Below are 26238 nucleotides of genomic sequence, written 5' to 3'. Positions count from 1 at the left end.
AGGTTAACCTTTTATTACTAAACTCATGTCACAAAGTTGGATCACAGAAGATATAGAAAATAAAACAGGATATGTTACATATATGCAAAAAACTCCCTAAATTCATTTCATGCCTTTAATCAGGTATAATACAATAACTGATAATCATGCCAAAAGTAAAATATTAGCAAAAAAATAAAATGTTCACATTTTAAAAAGAAAAACTTCACATGTGAGATAAAATTCATGCAAAAGAAACAAGAAACTAAAAGTAATGTGGTGGTTAGTTAACCACTCTAGATTCCTTCTTGAGTTTCTAGGTTTATACGTACTAAAGACAGCTATAAAAAAAGATTCTTTCTCTCTTTCTTTCTTTCTTTCTTCCTTCCTTCCTTTCTTCCTTTCTTTCCTTTCTTCCTTCCTTTCTTCCTTCCTTCCTTCCTTTCTTCCCTCCTTCCCTCCTTCCTTCCTTCCTTCATCATGGAGAAAAATGCATGTGGTCTTACGATATGAAATTGACTCTTTCAATGAAAAGTTGTATTTTGTTGAGAATTTTCTTGATATATCTCACTAACTTTAAGATCTGCAAAGGGCCAGGGGTTAGTTAATTTGTTTTTATTTTTTAGTACCATGTCTTTCGGTAGATTATTTTGTTAACAAATTATCCAAGTTACATTTCTAATCTATCTTAATTTTCCTCTAGATGAAAAATTATGCACATTATGCATATTAACTAAAATAATTAACTTGAATTTTAAAATTAATTAGGCAAAATGTTAGCATAAATGTTTCTTATTTATGTATTAGCTTTAGTCCCTGGATAACCAGAAGACCAGACTGTTCAGTAAATATATATCTGGTTACCAACAAATTGTCCTTTAAATGCCAAAGTTACTATTTAACATTATTTATTATTAGTAATAAAACTAATTACTTTATGTGCATTTCTATAATCATTTATTCATAAATAAGCATAATTCTAACCATTGTATTTTTTGAATATATGAAATTACACACTTTGAATTTAATACAGGTACTTTGGACAGTCATTTAAGAGGCTAACTCGAGTTAATGTGTAATGCAGTTTGTTAAAAAAATGGAGAAAGTCTTAAATAAATTACATAAGGACAACCGTTTTCTTTCATAAACATTTAACATTCTAATGCTGTCACAGCACAATAATGTTAGAAATAAATATATAGTGACTAGCACAATATTTTAAGTTGGACTACTTCAAAAACTGTAATGAAGACAATACACCTAATAAATGGCATCTCTGATCTCATGTTACTGGCTCATTCTTACCCACTGTACACAAGGAATGGTCAAATTAAAAATTGTGCCAGTCTAGGACTCATTAATAGAACCTGTCGGATATGTAAGAGCTTCCTCACAAGCGTTTGATCAGGACTCTGGTGCATAGTTGTTGAGCTTCATTTATGAGATTGTCAGGAAACTAAATGTATTTTCACAGCACCTTCCAAATCTTTAATCGAGCTCCATCTAATGAAGCCAAAAGACATTTTATCAATTCTCTTCCACTTCGTCTCTCAAAAGGATATTTAGGAAGACAGAAAGATGACACAACTTTGGCGATACAGAAGAGGGATATCTATAATCCACATGTTACCAAATAAGAAGTTCAAGTGTCATTCTTCACTTCAAGAGGAACTTGAAGGAGAATTTGTTTTATTACAGAGTTCACTAATGCCAACTATAAATCCCCATTCTTTCATGGGAGAGTTTGTAAAACCCCACTTCCACATGTGGAAAGGAAACTCTCAAAATCCAGTTGCACAAAATGATATTCATTGACATTAAAAGCCTCATCAGTTATTTCTCAGCAATTTTTATTACTTTTGCAGAGGGGTTTATTGTGGTGCTTGGCAAGAAGGAAACTGGCAGCCTATGATTTAGCATAGTCTGGCCTGTAACCAATGCTCCAGATAGTTTCAGAGCTGGGCATTTAACAAATATCAGATGATATCCTGTGGGCGCATATACAGGGCAGAGATGAGTTTGAAGGACCACAGAGTCATAAAGACATTTCGGAGCATTCTGCTGTTAACCAGTTAAGGGTTGTATTTGCACTAGAAACTGTAACAGTCTGCGATGCAACAAAACTCAGTCTTTTTCTGTACATTAAGGTTACTCTGCTTGGGGCACACCACAAGCAATAAGGACCACACATTTTCTCAGCCTTGTGTTCAGCCAATCTTTAGAAGAAGTACAAGTAGCCAATAAATATATGCGCAAATGTTCCACATTGCTGGCCATTAGAGCAATGTGAATTAAGATAACACTGAGATTGCATCTAACCCCAGAACGCCCATCATCAACAAATCAAATAATGACAAATGTTGGTAAAGTTGTGGAGAAAAAATGAACACTTCCACATTATTGACAGAAATGCAAACTAGCACAACCACTAAAGAAATCAGTATGAAGATACCTCAAAAGCAAAAATAAATAAAAGGAGAAATTCCATTTGACCCAGCCATCCCTCTTCTAGGTATCTTTCAGAAAAAAGTTAAGTACATTATATCAGAGTGCTCCGTGCATAGTCACATTTTAGAGTACCACAATTCATAGTAACTAGAACATGGAAGCAGTCTCTATGGCCATCAACAGATCCTTGGATAAAGAAAATGTGGCATTTACACACAATGGACTATTACTATGCCATAAAAAGGATAAACTTGACTTATTTATCAGAAAATAAGTGCACATTGGGACCATAACATGAAGTGAAATAAATCAGACACGTAAGGTTAAATATCACATGATTTCTCTTTATACAAGAGACCCAAAATAGAAATAAAGGTCAAAATAAAATAAAGTAGGGAGCAAGATTTTTCTCAAATGGGAAACAGGTGAAGAGATGGAGGACGAGAGAGGGAGGAAGGGATGTGTTATGTACCAACTACTCACAATGAACGTAATCATTATGTAATGCAAACATGCATTAATAATAAAACAAAAGCAAACAGGATAGTTAAAAGTTAGCAATGAACAATTCATGTCTTCATTATTTCAGTACGTAGAGAGTCTCACAGACTTAGCCCTACACTCCTAAGGTGCTCTGTACGTAGGCTTCTTCGGGGAGTCAGCGGACACCTCTGTTTACTCATCTGTTTGCAAACTCCAGCCATTTTCCTGATACTCTACATAGAGATAGAAATAAAAACATATTCTCTACCCTCAGGGGTTCATAAGAGAAAAGATGATAACACTGGACAAAGACTGACAAATGCTGTGAGAGAATATTCACAGACTGATTTGCAAAGGCAGGAATGGGCACCAACTCAAACTCAGTCGAGAGGAACCCAGAGGCGAGAGCAAGTTCCAGGTCATCTTTACTCCCAGAGGCCTCTCCATCAAGGATTTTTCTCTGTAAGCAACTGGAAACTATTAGAAGCCTGTGCATAGAAGATCTGTTTGGGTTATTTAAAAGGTTGATCTGAGCAGGAAGCTAAATGGATCAGACTTCCTAGTTGTCTTCAACTAATAAAATTGTATAAATATCTACTCTGGATTTGATGACAATCAAGATGGTATTTTTCCTTGAAAGAATGCATTAAATATAGCTAGTTACAACTAAAGTCATTCTTTTCATTATTAATATTTTTGCAAGCCTATGTAGTTTGCAAAATGTAGAATTTTTGACACAAAGATCAATAAATAATCTAATAATGTCTACTGAATTTTCTACATATAGGTTCATAATTTGGTAGTTACTTCAATATAAGAGACAAATGTTAAATTGATAAGAGGCTCAAAAGGAGATTGGTCAAAATTATACAGGGGAAAGAATTTCAGAAAGAGTTTATGAAATCTGAATATGTATACTTTTACATAAACCAAAATAGTCTGTTTGTACTTGGAAATTTTCTTGTGTCTATATTTTAAATTGATTATATTGTCTAGCAATGATTCATAATGTTTCTATTTCAATTACTAATATAAATATTTTTCTTAAATATTCTAAATAAATGTGTTTATTCACATTTTCCTTTAGGTTGTATATTGATCAGGTAATCTAAAGCTGCATTATACAAAATACTATCTAACTCTTTCTAAAAATACTATGATTTAAAAGTGACAGAAGTTGAAATTCCACAGTAGTTCATCCAGCCTTCTCTTAAGGTACTTAACATCAGAACTACTAGGTTACTTGGACACATAATTACCATCACTCTGAATTGAGATTGATCACATAGATTATATGTTGAGCTAGAATGTAATTTTTTTTCTAACATACAAATAATGACATTTTCTTATTAAATCACTCATATTTTTTCCGGAGCTCAATTTTATTTAACATTTTTGTAATAAATAATTTTAGATGCTAAATTGTGATTAAACTAAATTTTCTGCCATCTATAGAAGTTGAGGAAGCAATAATTAAAGAAATAAAGATCTCAAAGTTGAATAATTTAAAATAAAACAAAGTGAACTGACTTTATTACTATCACAGAATAACAAATGTTACTTCTGTAGCGTGCAATAGAATTCCTAAAGTACTTCCTTATTTTCTTCAGTTTCATAACCACCCCATTTAGTAAGCGGTCATTAGTCATATTTTGCAGATACAAAATCTCAGTTTTGAAGAGGTAAAGTGGCTTATTCATAGTCTCCCTGCTAGGAAGTAACAGAATCTAAACCCTGGATACAAACCTAAATCTTTGGCTTCAGGGCCAGCTACATTCTAATATAAACTTTTATGTCGCTAACATTTAAAATATATCATGCATTAAAACATTTTTTGTCATTTGGAATACCATTGCCTACTACTGTATACTCTTTCTCCTCCCTACAGCTCATCCCTAAATGATGGATCATACTGTATCACACCAACAAAACTTCTAAATTATATTAATCAGTGGCTATAATGATAACCTTGAAAAATCTGGTATAGTAAAATTTTTGTAAGTCAAAGATTATATTATTTCAAATACCTACTTATTACACAAGCTGTTATTGTATTTCGTTTCTTTAAAAGTTGATCACATTTGATGACGTCAACTTCTATTTAGCTAAAATACGGAACAAATACACATCATCATGCAGGTGGGTATGTGATATAAAACTAGCATACAAGTTTATAGCTACATTGTTATACTTTTGCCTTAATTAAAATAGACAGATGTGCTAAAATATAAATTAAAATATATTTCTAAGAATTTGCTCCATTTAGTTATTTAATTCTGTGAGAAAATAAGGAAAGAAAGAAGGAAAAGAAGGAAGTTTTGATTTATTTAATAGTAAGACAGATGTCTTTTTTTTTTCCTCTGTAAATGGGGAGGGGGTGGAGTTGAAGGGAGGGCAGGAGGATGGGGGAAAAACTAAAAACCAAGATGTATCATGTAAAGATACAAGTTCCCAATGATGAATGTCATTGTACACCTAAGAGGTCTTTTAACAAGTTTTATTTTTTGTAACATTGTCTGGGTTATAATAAGATCATGCTGCTCAAGAAGGTTAGCATAAAATGCACATATAATTGTTCAATAGGTTATGTGGTCATATATATTTATGCTAGATATCTTGCTAAATAATTTGCTTCATTTTGCCATTCTTATTTTTAGACAAATATCTTAGTCTTAAAATATTTAATATTACAAATATATCTTAATGGTTCCCAAAGGTTAACTAATACTTTGATTTTCTGAAAATCAAATATCAAATGCCTTTTTAAAAATTAAGGAGTAAGATGGCTCAAATGTAATTTACTAGGAATCTGCATAAACAATAAACTAGATACACTCTCTGAAATTAAATTTTCCTGTGATTTCAGGGACTCTATCATTATCCCAAATTATTTTTTTCAACCAGCTACTGTTCATTTTCAATTCCACTTAAAAGACCAAAATTAAAGGTTATCTAAAAAAATTTATATAATAAGTCCTTTCAAGTCTTCTGCTAAGAATGTAACTTTCAAATAATTCATTAATAAAGATATACTTACAACAAATAGTAAGAAATCCACTCAAGCATGGGTTGTCAATGCGACTGGCTATTATCCTACTCTTAAAGAAAGAGAAAATTCTATCAAGGGATGAAGAGAGAATTCTCATTTTTACAGTCTTTGCTATTTAATGATTATTTCATTTCAGTATTGTTCTAATTTCCTGTATTTGCTCTCATTTGAAACTTAAGCTTCATAGACATCTGAATGACTAAAGGATTAAAGGACAGAAGACAAATAGGCCAAACAAGGCCAGGTGGACACGCAACACATTTTCATTCACTACCAAGGAGTTGAGGGATTCTTTTCTTGTTTATTTTCAGACATGCTCTTTATTAACAGTATGGTTTCTACATCAGTCTTTCTATCACTTCTGAATATCTTGCATAGAGAGACAAAATGAGTAGTTCTTTTTTGAAAGGGACAAAAAATTTTAAAAATGTATGGAAACTCACACTGTTCTACACACCAGAGACCTAGATAGTTTATGATCTTGTTTTCAGCCTTTGTTAAAAGAAGCTTTACAGAATTTATTCACCAAGGTCACTGGAGTCTTATCTTTTGTATATTTCCCTGACTTCAGGTAAAGATAACTGAGTATTCCAAGTGGTGGTTGTTTCATCCATCATAGAAACTGTGCCCATCCAAGAGCTGTTTTGGGGAATCTAAAATGATATCTTTCTTTTGAATGGATTTTTAAGAAACTAGTATCGCAATTTGTATGGGACACAATTATTCCATAGCACATAAAAATCAGCCTAAAGAAAGACAGAGGAGAAGACAGAGAACGACATGCAGCAATTGCCTTACGGGCAGAATGACCCTCAGTGGATGAGGAAAATGTACATTTAGATACAATGGGAGGGGAATGACAGTTTCCCGAAGATTGTTATTGCTTAATGAAATCCATGACCATGCATCCATTATGTGGGATACACACGGCTCGGTGCTGGCTCCCCAAATCCTGCTGACAATTGGTGGCTATGATGTTTAACACTCTAGAAATGTTTTAAAATTTTTATTCCATTTTTATAATACTGCAAGAAGCCTTGAATTTGCAAAGAAAATGTAAAAGCCATATTAATATAGTACAGCAGACATTCCCTATAGCAGTTCTGTTTCATTACTATAAGTAATGCTTATGTTAAGAGACTATCTATGTATAAATTAGAAAATGATTTGGAGAATACCTGTCAGTTTATCAAACATGAAAAATTTCAAAATATTTGCTTCCTAAAAGAAATATGTCCCCTAAGTTAAAGGAAGCCCATAATACTACATATTTTTCCTAGAACTGCTTTTCTTTTTACTGCTTTACAAAGATGAATTTAATATTTTTGGCTTTAAAAAGAAAAAATAATGAAAAATACCTTTGTTAAATTATAAGATTATTTTATTTAAAAGGAAACTGCTCTCATTGAAGAGGAAAAGAAAATATGTATTAGGAATTCTTTAGCGTCTTCTCACCTAAAGAGAAATGATAACATCCAAAAAGTATAGTTTCAATATTCAAATGTGATACCTTCTTTGGTTGTTTTCCAAGGCTGTATAGAATGATATGGAGAGTTAAAAAAGGCAAAACCAACCCGATTTAATCTTCATTCCGATTTTCTGACATACAATCTTTAACATGCAGACTCTGATGAAAAAGCAAACTATCCTTTATGTAAATTGATCATTTAGAAGCACTGAATATTTACTCAATATTATACAAGCATATTCTTTCTGGGGGAAAAACTCATACTTTTCAAGAATTACTGTAATATTCATGGAGCATAAAAAACACATCACACGTCCCTTCATCCCCCCACCTGTTTATTTTAAAGAAAAATGTAAAATCTTGTATGAGTAAAAATAAACAGTAAAAATTTGAAGATCATCTTTTTTATTCTGGCTACTTTCAGAATCAACATAGCATTACATCCCATAGGACCCTCAGCATGACAGCCAAGTCCTGGCTGGAAGCACCACTGTTAAGTTGCTAAGCCATGGGAGACACTCTCCATTCTAATGTAGTCAGAATGGTGGGACTCTCTGCTATAGTGTTGTTCAGGATTTTAAAATATTTGATGGAAAATAAATTACATTTTAAATGACTAACAGGAGAAGGCATGAGAATCTATATTGAAATATATTCTATAACAAGGAACTTTTCTCCTATTATTAAGTAGTTCATTAATTGTACTTACGGATTTTTGGATAACTTCTTTTAGATACATTTTGCGTGTGTGTGTGCATGGTCACACATACTTGGCAAACACTCTACCACTGAGTTAGATCATCAGCCCCTGAGACAGATTTATAAAGCCATTTTGGATTCACTGGTTATAAAGAACCTCTCCTGTACATCTCTCTCTTCAAGATTTCATTGATACTGTCATAATCAAATACTGAAACAATTACTGGAAGTTGGTACTCTGGCTCACTCTTCATTAACTTTGTACCTGCAATTCCTTCTGCTCAGAAGTCTCACCTGGCTAGCAAGAGTCTGCACAGTAGACCATATTAATTAGAAAAAAAAAATCTCTGGACTCATGCCACCCCAGATTAGGGCATGAAGTTGGATATGTAAGGTAAAGTCTTGATGTCATTCCTTCCTCCTACCTCTCTGCCTGGCTCCTTTGTGCAACACTCAGTCTTTATGTTGCACAAGGTCTCTACTACCATGACTTCATTGAATTTTTTCTGCTGTAGGCAAAATTGCAACACTAAGAAAGTATGTATATAGTAATGTAATTATTATAATGCAAAACATATTAAGCATTGATTTCAATTTAGAGGTTGACATATAACTATACTTACAACTCTGAGCTTTTCAGCAAAGTCCATTCACAGAAATTCTGACAGATTATGTATGATGGCCAACCCTGAGCAGGTAATGATACAGCCTTGATTTGAGAACATGCTGATTGACTTCAAGACCTAATCTCTTAACTCCTGGCCTAATATGGGTTTTATAAATCATTAAGAACAGCTCATGTGCATATTTCTATATCCACCATTTTTTTTTCTCTTCGTATTATCAAAGTTAAAGCAAAAATATGATCTGGGACAAATAAATATAATATCATTAGAGAGCTCTTTGTTTTTACTTTGTAATACTTAGTACTTTGAAATACTTCATTATATTTTGTACTAAGTAATGTTTTTTACTTTATTATTTGTGATCTAATTTATTTGAAAATAATTTAAAGGTTGTGTCTTTTACTTAAATCACACCATGTGGTAGCATATTCAAACAAAGAAACAAGAAAAGTCCATCTATTTCAACAGAGACTCTAGGATAGACATCATTGCTTTTCTATTCATACAATGTATTCCAGTCTTAAATCTTTTCATCATGCACATCTACAGCACAGAATGCTACTCCTATAACAACAAATGTGATTGCAGCTACGACTAACAAGTTTCCACTATTGGAGTGCCCTCTAGGGACAAGTCATTGCCTAGGGATTTTTTTTTTTTTTTTTGAAGACTTCAAAAGAATCAAATGTGATGTTTCATTATCCCCACGTTAGAGGCTTTGGTTGACTGAAGGTCCAGTAACTACAGAGATGTGCCTTGTTGCCACTGAGCATTACAGCAAGGCAGAAGCTGCAGACCATCACAGCACAGTGCATTCCCAGCTCTCTGAGCATCTGCACTGTTAATTCAGCTACATATGTACAGGGATCTCACACCATGGTTACTTATTTACAAATTCCTAATATCACCTAGGAAATATTTTGTCCAGCAATGTTCAACATGACTTCCAGTTTAGCCCACAGACCTAATACCCAGTTTATGGAAAATATTGATAATAGGGAAGCAATTATAGAATATCCCACAAGTGGCAGATTCATTTCTAAAGGACTAGATCATGAAAGAATATATGGAGGGGAGACTGTTCACTGTAAAAGGAGAATCAGGAGACAAACCAAAATAATGCACAATTCATGATTACATACTACTTAGGAAAGATAATTTTTATATGCTATAAAAATATTATTTTTGAACGAAAATATTGCTAGGTAATGTTTTCCTCCATAGGATTCCATCTTCTACTCTCCCAGTGGGTTCTGCTGTGCTCAGCACAAGAATCCACAGTTGATAGTCAAGAGGTCTGAGGCAACAGAGAATTTTGTGCTCACAGGGTCCACAAGTCTTCCCAGCAAAGGACGGTGTTATCTTGAAGGGATATTTACTGTAACACAATTTCAGTGCAAATTAAAGAACTAAGGTATTCTTAGAGTATTCTTTGAACTTAATTGTAACTCTATACTCTTATTGCAAAATTCAATCTAATTAGATGCTAATAAAAATAAGTTTGTCATAGGGGAAAGATCCCTTCAGCGGTTGCAGACTGAATGCAACCTGAGCCCATCTTGTTGAAGTGGGAGTCTTTATGTATTATTCTCCTTATTGTACCAGGCAGGAAGTAGACACAGAGAAGGGCTAAGTGATTTGCTCAAGGACAAGGAGTGAGTCAGATACAGAGCTGGGAATCAAGCCCATTTCTCCCAGTTCTCAGTGTACAGCTTTTCTCAGTAAGCCATAATGCTTTTCAGATGGATCATTTCCTAAAATGTATGAAGTTGTTAAAAAATTCAATATGGGTGTTCCATTAGTTTCCAACTAGCTCTGTTTTTCACTACCTTACTAGAGCTATTATCAGAAACAACTATTGCTCAGATGTGTGATTCTATATCTAAACTGTTTACAGAATAAATACCTCATTAAAAAATGGACGGATCTAAATACCTAAAATGAATCAATTTAGTAAGAAAGGGTGTGTTTGTCTCTCACAGCCTCTGAAAACAAAAGTACACCATCAGTTTTAGAAGAATGAAAACTGATCGTGTAGAAGAAATCCTTGTAAATCACTAGAAAGTTTAAAACCAGAACAACATAATATTGTGTTCATGTGGGGAGGGGGAACTAAAAAAGCAAGATAATAAAAAGTTTGTAAATCAGAGCAAAGGAAATTCAAGGCTTTGCATGATACTAGACCCTTGGTTTTATACAATGCTGTGCATTTTCCATGAGCAGGGCTTTTACTAGTTACTTCATTGTAAATTCTGGACCAGACGATATTCTTTTTTCATGACAATTATTAGAAACTCTTATTCTGCTAATAAAGACAGAAAGGGTATTTCAGGCCAGATGCTAAATCTCTTATATATTTTAACTCTGATCACTGGAAATATCAGCAACAGATCATGGTACCTTTACAACTGCAACCACACCCGGCTGTAGGACCTTCCTGTATAACTTTCTACATAGTCAGGATCAATTGATCAAGACACATACAAAAGATTAAAACCCTTTCCTACATATAGCACTTACATTTCTGTTAATTCCACATTGACAAAGCAAAACAGAACCATATACACTTCTGTCTTCATCTGCCAGGTCTGACCAAACCCTTCAAAATTATTATCTGCATGACTTTGCTTACATTTCCTATCTGAATGTGACCATCAAAGTTTTGAGGGCAAAGACTTCTTTTTTGAGGGCAAAGACTTCTTTTTTGAGGGCAGAGATGTCGCTTTTTTTTTTTTTTTTTTGAGCAAATGTACCTAACATATTTCTTGAGAAAATACCAACAAGTGTAGAAAGAATGGAAAAGACACCACCTGACCCAAAGGATCAAGGTAAACATCTCCAATAATAAGACACATTGGCAGGCTTCTCCTGGTGACACTGAGGACGGTGCGACTTTAAGAGATACACTTGTCAAAAACGCATAATCCCCATCACAGAACAAGAGAGTATTAGGCAAAAGCAAGTTGCAGAATATTCCACCAGAGAACTGACTAATAGTCTTCCAATGAGCCCAGGACATGACACTAAGTGATAAGACAGAGAAACTGTTGACAATTGGAGGAATCTAAGGAGAAATGACAACACAATGCAGTGTTAAATCTGAATTTAATGTTGAGATGAAAGGATACCAATGGACAGACTGTTAAAAGCTGTATAAACTTTGCTCTTTAATCAATAACTTTTATTATAGCAACGTTATACTTTTATTTTTATGTTGTCTTATAGATGTGCAATACATTTATCATTAGGGGAATTGCATGGAAGGTTATACCGGAACTCTCTGTACCAATTTTACAAAATATTATAAGTTTAAACTTACTGCAAAACAAAAAGTAAAAGAAAAGCACCCTGGTTCAAATATCAGTTTGGATATACTAATTTTCATGGGAAACACAGGTATAAAATTTAAAGGCAGAAATAATAGAGTGCACAGTTGGCCTTAGAAACAGCATTTCAAGGGCAGATGAAACACAAGCCTAAATGTGATCCCATTTGTGTCTCCGTATGAGAATCTGTCTCCCATCAAGATTACATCTCTGCCATCTTCATTTCATGACGTAGCAGTTTTCATCTGCTTCCCTGTTTCCTGTTTTCCTTCCACATTTAAGTAATTATCTATGTGTGTCCTAGTGATTTTTTTAAACCACATGGCTGTCATTTATCACACAATATTTTTAGCAAGGCTCCTGGGATACTGAAGCTGAGTGAAACCTCCTCTTAGCCTTTCCTCATCATTGTTAAGAGTTCTCTTTCTTAGATGACCTTCAGTGATATGTTCCTAACTAAGTCACAATTGGGCCTAATATCATAAACCTGTTGAGTTATTAAGACTATTTTCTGTTCCCACTTTCTCTACCTTGATTCTGCTTTATGTCCAGCAGGGGAGAGGAAGTTGTGAAGACAGAGATCCAGGACACTGAGGAAGCTCATCTTTGGTATCCTTTCCAAAACCCAGACTTGCAACAATAATGCACTCAAAATTCCTGGGCATTTTGCTAACCTCTCTAGTGACATCTCTAGTCTGCAACACAACAAGGACAATTTGTTCTCATGGACTCAGATCACCCTCCTGTCATTCGTAACTCAGGGACCCCAAAGGCCCATAGCAGGTGACAGCTCCTGTGCTCCAGAATTGAATCCATCAGCTTTCCTCTTTGGTAGCCCTATATTATTTGTTTTCTCTGTGATTTGTGTTTTAAATTGATCAGCAATGCTCAAGATTTAGGGAATTGTGTATAAAAATCAAGATCCTCTCCCTCTTTTGCATTAGCCAATGGCTGACCACTGTGGCTACCATTTTCACACAAAGCCAGGAGATGAACATTGGCTGCCTCTTTGGACAGTGAGGATTCTTTTCCAATTTGCATATCACCTACAGTACATTTTCACTAGCCTGCATGTTACATGCTTTTGTGTTTGTGAAACATGCCCTATATCTTGACCTTTAATTCATAAAGGTCAATAAGTAGTTTAGAGTGTTGTTACTTCACATGATGAGCAAAGAAATTTAAGCAGCCCTTTTCCCTCTGAGTCCAGGGATCTCAGAAGCTACAGCCAACCTTATTTTCCTCAGTGAAGGAATGTTGCCAATCATTTTCTCTTCCCTGCAGACCAGAGAGAAAAGGGCAAAATTGTTACATGAGGTTCTTTTATTTGACTTCTTGCTTTTTAAGGAAATGTTATTGTTCTTATTATAGATTGAGTACAAATCTCACTTACATAGTGACTCTTAAACACGAGTTTGCAATGTGACAATACAGCTACTGCTGCTGTATTTCACACGGAAGAGAATTTTACTAATCCTCTTTGGCATTCATCTCTAAATCTTGCTGAACCCAAGTAGCTTCAGTCACTGCAAGTTTATTTTTGACTTAAGTGATTTTCTTCCTATTGCTAGATTTTTAAGGTTGCTTGCTAGTTTAACTAATATCAGAAGGAGCACTGTTTATTTTCCTTGGCTCTGTGCAGCAAGTTTAGATTCTAAGAGGTCATAATATTTCTTGCCCAAACATCTTTTATGCTGAGCATGTAGTCAGTAATTATTTTTCTTTTACTGTACCTAAAATGTAAATAGACTCCTTATACTCACTTTGAATCTTTTCTCACAATCCCTTCCTCATGAAAGAAATAAAGCCCTTCAGCACACCTCCCTGGGATGCAAGCAGAGTTCTGGTCAAAAAGCATAAATCACACCTTGTACTCATAAGTATTAAGTAACCCTTCCTCTTCCTGTTGTTTTCAATTACTCATATTAATTTATTTCCAAAGTTTTTGGCATCTTTCTGCTAAAATACACAGTACACAAATTTACAGTGAGCTCCAAATTAAATATTAATGCAAAATCTCTCAGCCTCAAGCTTCATTCCGCTCAGTCACTCTAAGACTTAATAAAAATGTAGTGTATATTTCATATTTAATGTATTTGAAGCATAATGTAGATTTTTAGTACTGAAATTTTGGAACAAAATTATCAAAGAAAGTTTTGACATGAATGAAAAATGGGCTGAACTTAGTTACACGGAAATTTGATTTCTGCACAGGCAACTAGAAAATGTCTACTAAACTCACATGTATGCTTTTTACACAACAAATACATCAGTTGAGATGTTTTGCTTCAATGTTTCAATTAGGCATTTCTAAAATTTAATAAGCCTGAACATTAGGTCAGTTTTTTTCTTAACTTACTATTTGGTGTATGTTTGGGGTTTTTTTGTTTGTTTGTTTTTTGGGAAATGGGGATTGAACTCAGGACCTTGCGCTTGTGAGGCAGTCAGCGGAATCACTGAGCTAAATCCCCAGACCACTATTTGGTATATGCCTTCCCTTAAATCTAACGACACATCATGCTTGAAAAGTAAAATGCAAATTATCTTTTTATGCATCACTGATTAGGATTATGCAGCATTTCCGAGGTCACTTCTCTGAAGGAGGTTAAGTGTTCCTCCATATGCTGTTGGTCCCTCAATATCAGGTAAATAGTGTTTAAAAGAGTTGTGAAGTTGTTTCATTATTGAATGAAATAATGTGAGGACCAAGCTGGTACTCTGGTGGTGCTGTGTAAGGCAGATTTCAATATCAAATTTTAAAATTAAAATGGATTTCGTTCAGGTAAGTTAGACAATAGCAACAAGAGCTAAAAGACAAAAAGGACCAATGAAAAACATTGAGTACCAACTGTCAAAACAATCTTCAAATAATTTAGGACACAAGGCTAACTCAATCAGCTTAATATTGTGTTTCCTTCAAACACTACTCTGTTCTTTCACACAGACTATAGGCTCTCATACTGTTTTTTCCTTTTCCATCATAAACTGATCTCATTTCCCTTTCTCTCCCTTTCGCCTTCTCTTTCCATTATAGGTCCAACAAAAGCTGAGTAAACCGTAAGTATTTGTTCTGTGGCCATCAGCAAGTTTCCCTTGAAAATCCAAAGTTGTACAGTTGCTAAACTCGTGTTTATACTGCTTGTCTTGGAGACAGCTGTTTCTGTCTCCAGGTGTAGAAACCACATTGGGAACAGAACATGTTAGGGTTTACATTTGCTCAATGGATAAATACCGGACAAGAGTTCAAGGGCTCTGACTAAGAGGTAATACCTCTTAGTAGGTCATAAATTCTTCATTAGCAGGGTTCCCTGACCTTGTAGATTCTCTACTTCTTGATGTCATCTCCTGCTTCTTTCCTACAATTCTCTCGGAATTTCCAGGGAGAGTGATAAATACAGAGAGTGAAGAGTAGCTCTCTTCCAATTTCCTCCTTTTTCTAACCTAATCGAATATTCATAACCAGGAACTTGACTGTCAGTACAAATTCTTCTCAATCATGTCAAGGATTTGGGGCCAAGCTTTTTCTTTAAAATACTGAGAATTTTCTCAAGAAGAAAATACAAATCAGTCTCCATAGGCCAATGTCCATTTCTTCTGCTGTTACACTGGTTTATATTGGTAAAAATAAATCAGCAAAATAATTGCTAAACGTCCACTGATGCTCAGAATGTTCTTAAATATATTATTTTAACTAAATCTTAGAGAATACTGTGAGTCAGATTCTACTAATTTCAAATGTGGAATTTATGCATGTCATATGGATAAATATAGAAAAAGAAAATGGTAATATTGATTTTGAAATGTAAAGAGAAACAGTAGTGAGAAGGTCAGTGACATTACAAAGTTCACATATGACTTTAAGGGGTCTTATATTGTGAAACATGTTTTGTACAAGTTAATAATAGGTGATACAAATTGGAAATCATCCATTTTAAAATAAACTGATTATATATTTCTATTTAGAATGCTAAAACTGAGCTTCAAAGGTTATGTTCTGAAGTTCTGTTGCATGCCTTATTATGTCTTGGTCACTTTTCTCCTTCCTGGGACAAAATACACAACTTAAAGGGGAGGGTTATTTTCAGATGTCTTGGTCCACTTTGGGCACTCCTAAACACAGAAACAGCATGGGGCAAGGGCCTGCCACAAAAGAAAACTGCTCACATCATGGGGGCCAGGAACATAGACAGAAGGGAGGAGCCAGGGAGGAAAATCTTCACTTCCAATCATGTCCCCAGTGACCCCCCTCTTCTGAGCAGACCCCACCTCCTAACAGCAAGTAGAGCACCCCATGATTCAACCATCTTCCAAAATCCCTGCCTATGAATACATGAGGCCTTTGGGGGGCAATCCAGATCAAAACTACAACATATCCTAACATAGTGAATGGAGAAGTATTCATTTATACAGAAAGATCCTTGCATGCACCCTTACAGAAAATATTCTTAATTAAAAGACATGGATTTCTTCTCTACCTAATCCTTGTTTCTACTGCTACTTTCTCACTCAAGCCACCACATCTTCTCCATGATAATCATGATATTCCCTTAACTGGATTCAATATATTTTTTCTTTTAGTACAAGTACAAATTCTTTTTAAAAAGTATTACGGAGTATGGTAGGCACACCTGTAATCCCAGATACTTGTGAGGCAGGGCAGGATAATGGCAAGTTTGGGACAGGCTGGAAAAAGAAGGTAATGGAATTTATATGAGAAAATGAAACAAATGGAAACAAAGTCTATGTAAATAGGGCGGGGTGGAGGGGGTTGAAGAGAGGGCAGGGGAATGGGGAAAAAATAAGAACCAAGATAGATTATGTAAAGGTGCAAATTTCCAATGATGATGTCACTATATTGTATACCTAAAATGTATCAATAAAATTAATAATAAAAATTTTTTGAAAAGGATGGGGCTATTGCTTTGTACTAGAGTATTCAACCATGTATGAGGCCCTGGGTTCAATTCCCCAGTAACACAAATGTACACAGAGTGAGTTCTGTGCTCATCACTGATTAGACATTGTATTCTTATTCACTGCAGTCAGAACCAAACCCATACCTCATGTGAAACTGTATGGCACTAGCTAATCAAATTGACTTCATCATAAATAGGGCTTTGCCCATTCCCTGTCTCTTTTAAACACATACATTTCACTTTGGACACTTAGGTCTTTTTGCTTTTTCTAAGAAAATGGTGAATTCATAACTTGCTTTGAAGAGTGTGCATGGCAAGTACCTTCCATAAATTATCTCCTCTCATCACTTATTCTGAAAAGATGATGGGCCGGGGATTTAGCTCAGTGGTTTCGCTGCCGGCTGCAGACCTAAATTCAATCCCTGGTACCAATAAATAAATAAATAAGATGTCACTGTTCTCAAAAAATATCTATAACTACAACTACTACCCCCACAAAGCATTTTCCAGATCCACATCGCACTATTTTCTTTCTTTTTAGCATAGTCACTTAACCGTTTGCTTGTTATCTATCATCTCCCATGCTAACAGTCCAGCTGCATTGTCTATCTTGTCTATTTGCTTCATTTTCAGAACCTAGAACAGTGCTTATCACCAATTTACTCAATGAATGAGTAAATAAGTAAATAACTACTGATCACATGAGGTCCTGTGGGGATTAAATGATTTCAGCAGACAAAAAAAACTGGAAAAAATTTAAGGCATCTTGAAAAATATAAGAGATCTTGCTATTAGCAAATACAGTAATGTTGTTAATGATACAATTAATAAAATAGGGTTCCTATGTAATGTAACATAATGTAATGAGTTTGCACAAATATTAACTCCTTTGCACTCATGGCGGTGTTGGGACTCCGTGAACTTCATTTTTTAGAATGTGCTTTTGCAGTGTTCTCTAACTCAGGTGATATTTTCACAAAGCAGCCAGACTAAAACCTACATAAGACAAAATCACGTGTCTTCTTTACTTTATGTTATCCTAGCAAAGAGAACAGCAAGGGGAGCTAAAAATGTGCTTAGATGTTGATTCTTCCACTGTTAGAATTAATTTCAAAACATTTGGCAAGATAATTAGCAAATGAAAATAGGAAGCAAACATCCCAGCAGGGAAAGGATCTATAGAATAGAATGTAATATGATGACTGACGAAAATGTGTAATAAGTTCTAAATTTTATGTAATTTTTTACTAGTACATGTTCGAAAACATAATGATTACATGTCTTATGGGGCACTGAGAGGCATATAGCATGTTTAATTCTTGAATGTTGGAGAAAATCACCATATTTCCCTTAATAAGATTAATATAACATTGTATTATAAGACATGAATGATGCTGGTGATCTATCAGCCTTTATGCTACAATTGGAATAGTACATGGGTTCAATAAGGAAGCTTAAATTCTCAGTCTTTCCATCTAAAAATCTGAGTTTTAGTGAAATTCTCCAAAATATAGAGGCAAAGCGGGCACAGTTTCTAATACTCTCACCTGATGTGGCAAGAATCCCACCCATGAGCTTATGTTGCTATCTCTGTACTTCCAGGGCTGCCATGAGAAAATGCCTTAAAAATTAATAGAGTTGGGCCAGGGGATTTAGCTCAGTGGTTTCGCCGCCTGCTCTGCAAGCACAAGGACCCGAGTTCGATCCCCGATACCATAAAAAGAAAGAATTAAAGGGCCTTCTTCACAAAAAAATTAATAGAGTCAAATAAAATGGAATATTTTAATAAAGCATACTTGCTATTTTAGCATTATTGTGCCAATAATATACCATTAAAATTGTTGGAAATGTGCACTATATCTTAGATAATCTAAAAACATAGTATTTAAACCTCAGGAACTTATATCTTAGCAAAAGTTTGAGATTCCTAATTGCCTCCATTACTTGATCTATGTGTGCAAAAGTAAATATATTCAATAAATATTAAAGTTTTCTTCCCATCTTTGTCGTTCCTTTCCTTATAGATACTAATTTCTAAAGAAAACAGGCCATTCCAAACACATTTTTTGTTATAAGTATTATGCCTACAGTTTTTCTTTCTCACAAATACCATAGACTACCCCAGGAGCTCTCAAAGCAATCACAACTAAGTTTTATTTCTCTTTGCCTCTGCTACCCCACCCTCATTTTAATTCTCTTTTCTCATTTTAAGAAGAAAAGGCTAAGGTGACAAACTGTCATTAAAGAAAAACTCAGCGGTAGAAAATTTCTTAAGAAATTATGTATTCGTATTTCTAAAGTTAAGCTGTCTTGGAAGTCTTGAAGGATGTCAAATCAATGTGGAAAAGTTAAGAAGGAATGTCCTATTGATTGTAAGAATAAAACAAGAGGCGATCTGCAGTACCTTGATCTTACCTAAAGAAGAAATATATTCTTTTGACTAAAATGAGGTCGTGTTCCAACAATACCTGTCTTTGGTCTGAAGGCAAAGCCATTCAGGACAATGAGGTGCATGCAACTTAGGAAGAGATGTCTGACTGTTAATAAGAATGCACTGTGAGATAAAATGTTAACATTGGGATCTTATCAGGGTAACATGCTCTATCTACTTCTAGAAGCTATTTTTTTCTCTCTTATTTAAAGTTAGAAGAAATGACACTTGAAAATATATTTCCTTCAAGTAAGATACATTGTCTTCTATAACTAGTACAGGTACAATGTTATTCATTTGTAAACTTTCATATACACATGAATATTCAACCTCATATCTGAGCACAGTAAGATTAAACAAAAAAAACTATAGTAAAAATATGTTAATTGAGATTACTGATCTTTGTTTCTACAGGTAAAGATGGCCAGAATGTTATATATTAATAGTTTTTTGGAACATTTGAGAAAAATTTCCAAGTGTTGATAATACTATATCATTTTTCAACAACCAGACCTTTGGATTATTATCTAATATTTTGATTTTTATTTTGTTGCCAATCAATTTCATCAATTACTTTTTGCAGAAAACTCAATCAAAATAAGTAATTTTATACAGATAGAGTTCAAGCCAAGAGGAGACAGAGATATATATAGAAAGGCTGAGAGACAGAGAGAGACAGAGTGAAAGAGAGAGAGCACAAAGCAACATTTTCCTATCGCTGAATTTAGAACACAGTAATAAATAATGCATTTTTTGTAAACTTGGCCTTATAGCTATGCTGGGAGTGGGGTGGGAAGAGAGGCCTCCAAATCATATTTAAGGAGAAAATAAAGATCTACAATTGTGAATACAGCTTATCGAAAAGAAGCTTCTAATAGCAAAAGTTATGTACATTTTGACGGTCTAAGCCTTACTTGTTCTGATGTATGGCAGAATCTTCTGCAGTCTTCAGTTCTCTTTCTATATATAAAGGGTTCAGATGTACTTGGTGAAATTAACATGTTATTTAAATGAGCACAGAAAAGCGAAAAAAAGGATGCAATTTTATTTTAAACATAATATTTTTCAAGGGCAGTTGAGGTAAATATACTTACTGGCACAAATGAAATGTAGTCAAAAAGTAACTTTTAACACTCAAATTAATTTTCAGAAATACATTCATTTTGTATGTTAATTAATGCTTAAATATTAGATTCTTTCCAAAGAATTAATTAGTTTAAAATATCTCCTTCCAAAATAAAAGAATTTGTAAAAGTCCAGAAGGTTTTTAGACTTTTGATTTCTAATTACTAAATTGTAATTTCATTCCTATGCCTCTACTCAATTACTTGTCATTTAAGTTAAGGTTGAGGATTATAATTCATATTACTTAGCTCCACAGAAAAGAATATAAAGTGGTCAGTAAGATTAATTTTTCTTCCCTTTCCTGGCCAAACAGGAGCAAAAATTGTTATCTACTGTCTCAGGACAGTAAGGCAAATGGCTTTTTCGTCATTTTCCTGAGATCAAATGTGGGGAGCTAGGATTCTTCAGGAAATATAAGGAAAGTTTCTAAACCATTTCAAGTGAAGATGACTATTTTGTGATAGAATTTCTGCCAACCACATATTCTGACAAATCCATTGGGAGGGTTCTCATCTTTTGGCTTTATTTTTCTTTTCTTTAGCATTCCAGCTACCAAAATTATTATTTAAAATTATAATCAATGAGTCTATCATAATCACAGCACTGTAAAGTCAAATACAATTTGACATTTATTTTCTCCCCCAACAGATTCTAAAATATTTGTCATGTGGAAAGTCATTAGAACTTTGCATGTTGAGAGCTGGTAAATTGATCAAAAGTTTCACTTCACTTTTTTTGTTTTGTTTTGTTTTTCAAGGCAGCAGCAATCATACAAATAGACATGTTTTTATCTGGATTTTTTTTTTTAAAAAAACATTTTATTAATAAAAACCACGTCCAACTTTCAGGCCAGAGTAGCATTTTCATAGATGTCTGTGCCAAGGCAGCCATTTTAAAGAGGACATGTAAATGGAGATGGGTTCCATTATAATCCTAAATTAGTTTGACTAATGACATCATGTTGCTACAAGTATGTTTAACTTTTAGGATTAATTCTACTTTATTTGAATGTATCTATCGAGAATGAAGACAAGTGTTTCCTTTGTATAAGAGCTGTTTTGACAGAAGCCACCAAAGATAGGGAAATCTTTCAGGATGCACAATTGATACTTTTTACTATACCGAATCTCCAAAACCAGGAAGTAGTTAAAGACTTAGAGATAAGGGGTACATTTCATATAAGATGAAAAAATTACGAGCAGACACATAAAAGAGGATGATATTAATATACTACATAGTAAGAAGTTACACTGATATTTCAATACTGTAATCCCTGTAGAAGACCAAGATATGATCGTGTGAGGTGAATTTAAATGGAGTTTATTTTTACGATTTTTCCTAGAACCTGACACAAAATTGAAAAGGCAATTACCAAGAAAGTAACGTCTTGGTTTCAATATACTTGTAAACTAAAAATGCCTGCATATTTCTACCCTGAAATATAAGTAGCATTTAGAAAGTGTCATTTTATTCCTAAGAATACATTAATAATATCACTTATCAGCACCCTAAGAGCATTCATTTAAATTCAAAAATAAAATTAAGATGAAAATCTTAATTATTGTAGACCAGATAACATTTAAATTTTCTGCAATATTCTCATGTATTTTTCCTTTCTTTGAGGCTTAATTATGTCCAGAGTCATGAAGATGGATGTTTAACTTATTTTTATACTGAAAATAATTTCATAGGATATTTATTATGAAATTAAGAGGAAAAGTATTTATTTTGAAAACTTATTATTTTGTATAAAGATACTTTAATGTCTTCAAGAACACTGATTGGAATTCCGCCCATTCCTAAATGTAACTTTTTACTCTCTATTCTTTTTCCTTCTCTTATCCTGTTTTCTGCCACTCATATTTTTCTTATTGTTTTAAAATATTTAAATTTTTGTTTATTTTTCCACCAAAGCCTTTTCTTACTACCCAGTTTCAGTTTGAGCTTGATAGGGGTTGGGAAGGAAACAAACTCAAAGATTAGAGTTTGTTTAAAATAAAACGATAATGAATATACAGAGACATGGATTGCAGAACTTCTTTGAGGGAAGAAAGATTAAAATTTTGATTGTCATTTAGGTAGTCTTATACACAGGCATATGAAAACAACAATAGCATGATGAACTTTCTTTGGGAATATAGCTCCATATCTCCATATATTCTTTGGGAATATAGCTCCATAATTTAGGAGACTCATGAATTTAAAAGAGACCAGCTTTGTGTTTCTCAATCCTTTCTCTTTTCAGAAAATTTGACAATTCAAAATGTATTTCCTTTTAAAGTCCTAATCTTTATTAAGCAGTACTTTGATATATGACATTGTTATATGACAAATTAGTTGACTCTAAGTGAATTTGATTCATCCTCCACTTTTGACTTTACAGTTACAAAGGTGTTTCCCTTTTCTGATGTGAAGGATTATAAGAGCTGACATCTACCTTAGTTTGACTCTTGATCAATAATCAATGTAATTTAAGAAAATCAACAATACATAATTAAAGGACAGGTCAATGTTTATCAATTGAACTTACTAAACATCCAAGTTAGTTTTCAGTACCTTTCTATTTAATAAAATGTTTGAGCTTATACTGACAAAGGAAAATGCAACACAGGTAGATGGTAAAACAAACACATCCTATCTGATCTCCATAGTTTCAGAAGCTACTCATTATCAAATACCTATTTGGAAAATCTAAAAGTGATTTCACATTTTTTGGCATAGATCTAACTCTAACAAAACTAGTGTTTTCACATGACTATTCTAGTCTTCAAGGACAACTGACAGAAGCCTGTGCTGAAAGTTACATCTCATTAACCTCTTTCTGGAGTTTATATTCCCATATATTCTGTTTCAGCAGTTCAGTGGGGGAAGTTTGCCATAATGCAGCAGTATTTTCGTTTTGAACTTTCAACAAGATTTCTTCCCCCTCCTCCCTAAATAAGGTGGGGTTCACACTTTTCACTTTTGGTAGGTAGCTGTGACAATTTAAATTGTTTTCTAAGTTTTGAAAGTTGGATTAAATGTACATATATAATAGTGGTAAAGTGATGGTCTTTCTTCAGCTATTTTTATTTGTGTTATTTGATAAAGTACTTCTTAAACAAAAGAACTTCCCCAAACAAAATGAACAATGAATAAATGATGAAAACAATTCTTTTCTGTGTGACTTATTTACATCTTATATGTTCCTCTCCTTCACAGAAATGTGAATGGCAATACTATAATCATTTAGGTGATTTACTTTCCTATCTTGCAAAAAACTTGAGTGTCCATACCTTTAACTTTTTTTAATATGTAAAGTTACCTTCATGTATTCATTTCGATCATGGTGGTAACAGCACTAACCACATAAGCACATACAAAAGCCGAGAGGACTTAGCTCCATACGAGGTCAAATTCTAAAGACTGGGAACTCCATCAGAAAAGAGCCCAATAGCAGCAGTCTGCCAGTGTCATTACATTTTGCTAGCACACTGGGCTGAAAGCTTTATTCTGTTCATCTGCTCAGGTCGAACTTCAAACATTGTTCTTAAGAAAGGTTGAGAGCCAATTGTTCCAGATCAAAGACATCATCCTTTCAAGTTAGAGCTATGGGCTTCCATTTTAGCAGTACAGTTTTCAAATATTCCATACCAACTTCAAGGCAATTTAAACAAGTTCAGAACCCACAGGAGTAGGTGGTAATATGTTTAAAAGATTCTTGCCAGTAATGGCCAGATTTTCTAAAGAAACTCACATTAGTTCCACTACCGGCAAAGAAAATGATGGCTGTAAAGACTATAATCCAGATGCCAACAGCAGGTTAAATAGAAACACTCCAATTCAGTCCCCTATTCTTTTCTATAATGAGGTAATAATGTTAGTCCATTCATAATTTGCTTCATATAAACACGGTCACTAAATTCCCAACGTAACATTTTGTCTATTTGCTGGGCATTGACATCTAGGTTGTTGTTGTTTGCTTTTTTTTTCCATCTCTTTTTTCCTAATTATAATAAAAAGCTGAACCAGATTAGTCAATATGAACATTCTATGCTTAAAAAATAGATTTATGATACTTCTGATTTTACTTTAAGCAGTGAAAGTACCCGGTCCCATGTAATCACCCACTATTTTCTTTTCTATTTTTGCAGTTATACGTCTGTTGACAAAGACTATGAAACTTAGAGCGGGTTCCAGGTTTTCCAGATCAAAAGTTTACAGAATGCCAGGTGATGCTAATTCCCACCTCCTCTCCTCTGCTCCCATCCCCCTCCCTCTAAACTTCCACCGTTCATCAGCTACTTGGGGAAAAAGCTGAAGCAAAGCTCCAGCCCGAGCCAGGCTGGGGTGCCCGTGGCCGCGCCACACGGGTGTTCCAGGGCCCTCGGAAGCCGGAAAGTCGAGCTCGGGCAGGTGCGTGCGCCGAGCAGCCCCTGTGCGGAGGACGCGGAGCTCGCGAGTGTGCCCAGGAAGGGCGCCAGAAGGGACGGGGCCGCGCTAGGCTCGCGTGTCCTTCCTGGACCCTGGAAACAGCCGGTAAGGAAGTTAACCCAGGCAGCTAAGTTGAGCACGGAGGTGCTTAGGGAGGAGAACCCGGAGCCCGCAGTAGCTCGCAGCTGAGAGCCAACCCAAGGGAAGGCTCGGAAGGAGGCGAACTCGGACCCCCTCATCTGCAGCGCTTGAGAGGCGCGGAGAGAAGCTCAAAGCCAAGTCCAAGGGCTCCAGAGGGGACAAAATCGGGACCCGTGGCTAGTCACAGGAAAACATCGCGGGGGTGTCGGGGACTGTGGCTCAGAAGCCCCCCCGCCCCCGCCAGCCCGCTCCCCAGGACGAAGCCAGAGCGCAGTGGCCAACGGGTCCCGGGCGCGGGGCTGCTAGGACTTAAGTTTCACACTCACTAATCTGCCAGCGTCGCCCAGCAGGAGAGCCGAGGGAAAAGAGCAGGCACGGGGAGGGAGAGGTGTTCTCCTTACCTTGGTCGGCTCCCATGGTCAGCACCTTGGCGATAGGCAGTAATCCCGAGAGAGTGAGGAAGGCGAGGAGAAACTCGGACATTGTGGTCGCCCGGTAAGGAAGCCTGCGTTGGAGACTGCTCCGCGGCACCCTCGGCCCGGCGGCGGCAGCGGCAACCGCGGCGAGCCCGGAATGGAGCGGCGTCATTTACAAATGTCACTGGAAATTCTTCAGCTCAGTGAGGCCAGCGAGCCCGCCGTCTCCTGCCTGGAGCAGGACGTGGAAGGTGCACGGATGCGCGCGTGCGGGGGAGCGAGTGAGCGCGAGCGAGCAGCCCGTGCGTCTTGACTTTTCAATGCAGGGTGCGTCTGATCTTACATCACGCAAGAGGGGCAGCAGAGGCGAGGCGGATGGGGATCCACTGACTGATCACCGCGGCCGCCTCCCACCCCTCCGTCGTGCACACAAATCACATCTGTCACTTAGTGAGAGGCGTTTAACACAACGGGGAAATGCCACCGCGATCGGAGGACGCCACAGATCACAATTATTTTTGTCTCCTCGAAGGGAAAGTAACTCCAAGCTGGCTCGGAGGGGACTGGGGTTTTCAGAGACGGGGAGACTTCTGCACCGGCTGAGCCGGCCAGGACGCGCCTCGCTAACAGCCAGCAGCCCGCGGGGACGAGCGGCTCAGCCCTGGGCCGCCGCTCTCCGCAAAGCGGATTGGATCCCTGCTTTCCTCGGAAGCTGCCT

At 35.6% G+C, this 26238-nt stretch overlaps 1 protein-coding gene across 9 annotated transcripts in view; it reads right to left on the bottom strand.

Annotated features, from left to right (window-relative positions):
• Lrp1b (LDL receptor related protein 1B) overlaps window positions 1–25692 on the bottom strand; it is a 1848437-nt gene extending 1822745 nt beyond the window's left edge. For 8 of the 9 annotated variants that reach the window (XR_015445151.1, XM_087195526.1, XM_087195530.1 and 5 more), the window contains exon 1: window positions 25506–25692. Coding sequence is in view for 7 of the 9 variants with exons in the window: in XM_087195526.1 (XP_087051652.1) it covers window positions 25506–25692 (187 nt within the window). In the remaining 2 variants the exon portion in view is untranslated. The remainder of the gene's footprint in view (window positions 1–25505) is intronic. The other variant, XM_087195560.1, reaches the window with a different exon arrangement.
• Window positions 25693–26238: the final 546 nt, after the last annotated feature.

Source organism: Heterocephalus glaber, unplaced genomic scaffold (assembly GCF_053883595.1).
Source record: "Heterocephalus glaber isolate CG9 unplaced genomic scaffold, H.glaber_assembly_v1.0 deba00000347, whole genome shotgun sequence".
Classification (NCBI taxonomy): domain Eukaryota; kingdom Metazoa; phylum Chordata; class Mammalia; order Rodentia; family Bathyergidae; genus Heterocephalus; species Heterocephalus glaber.
Note: the sequence above shows the minus strand (reverse complement) of the source record. Positions and strands in the feature narration are given on the sequence as shown.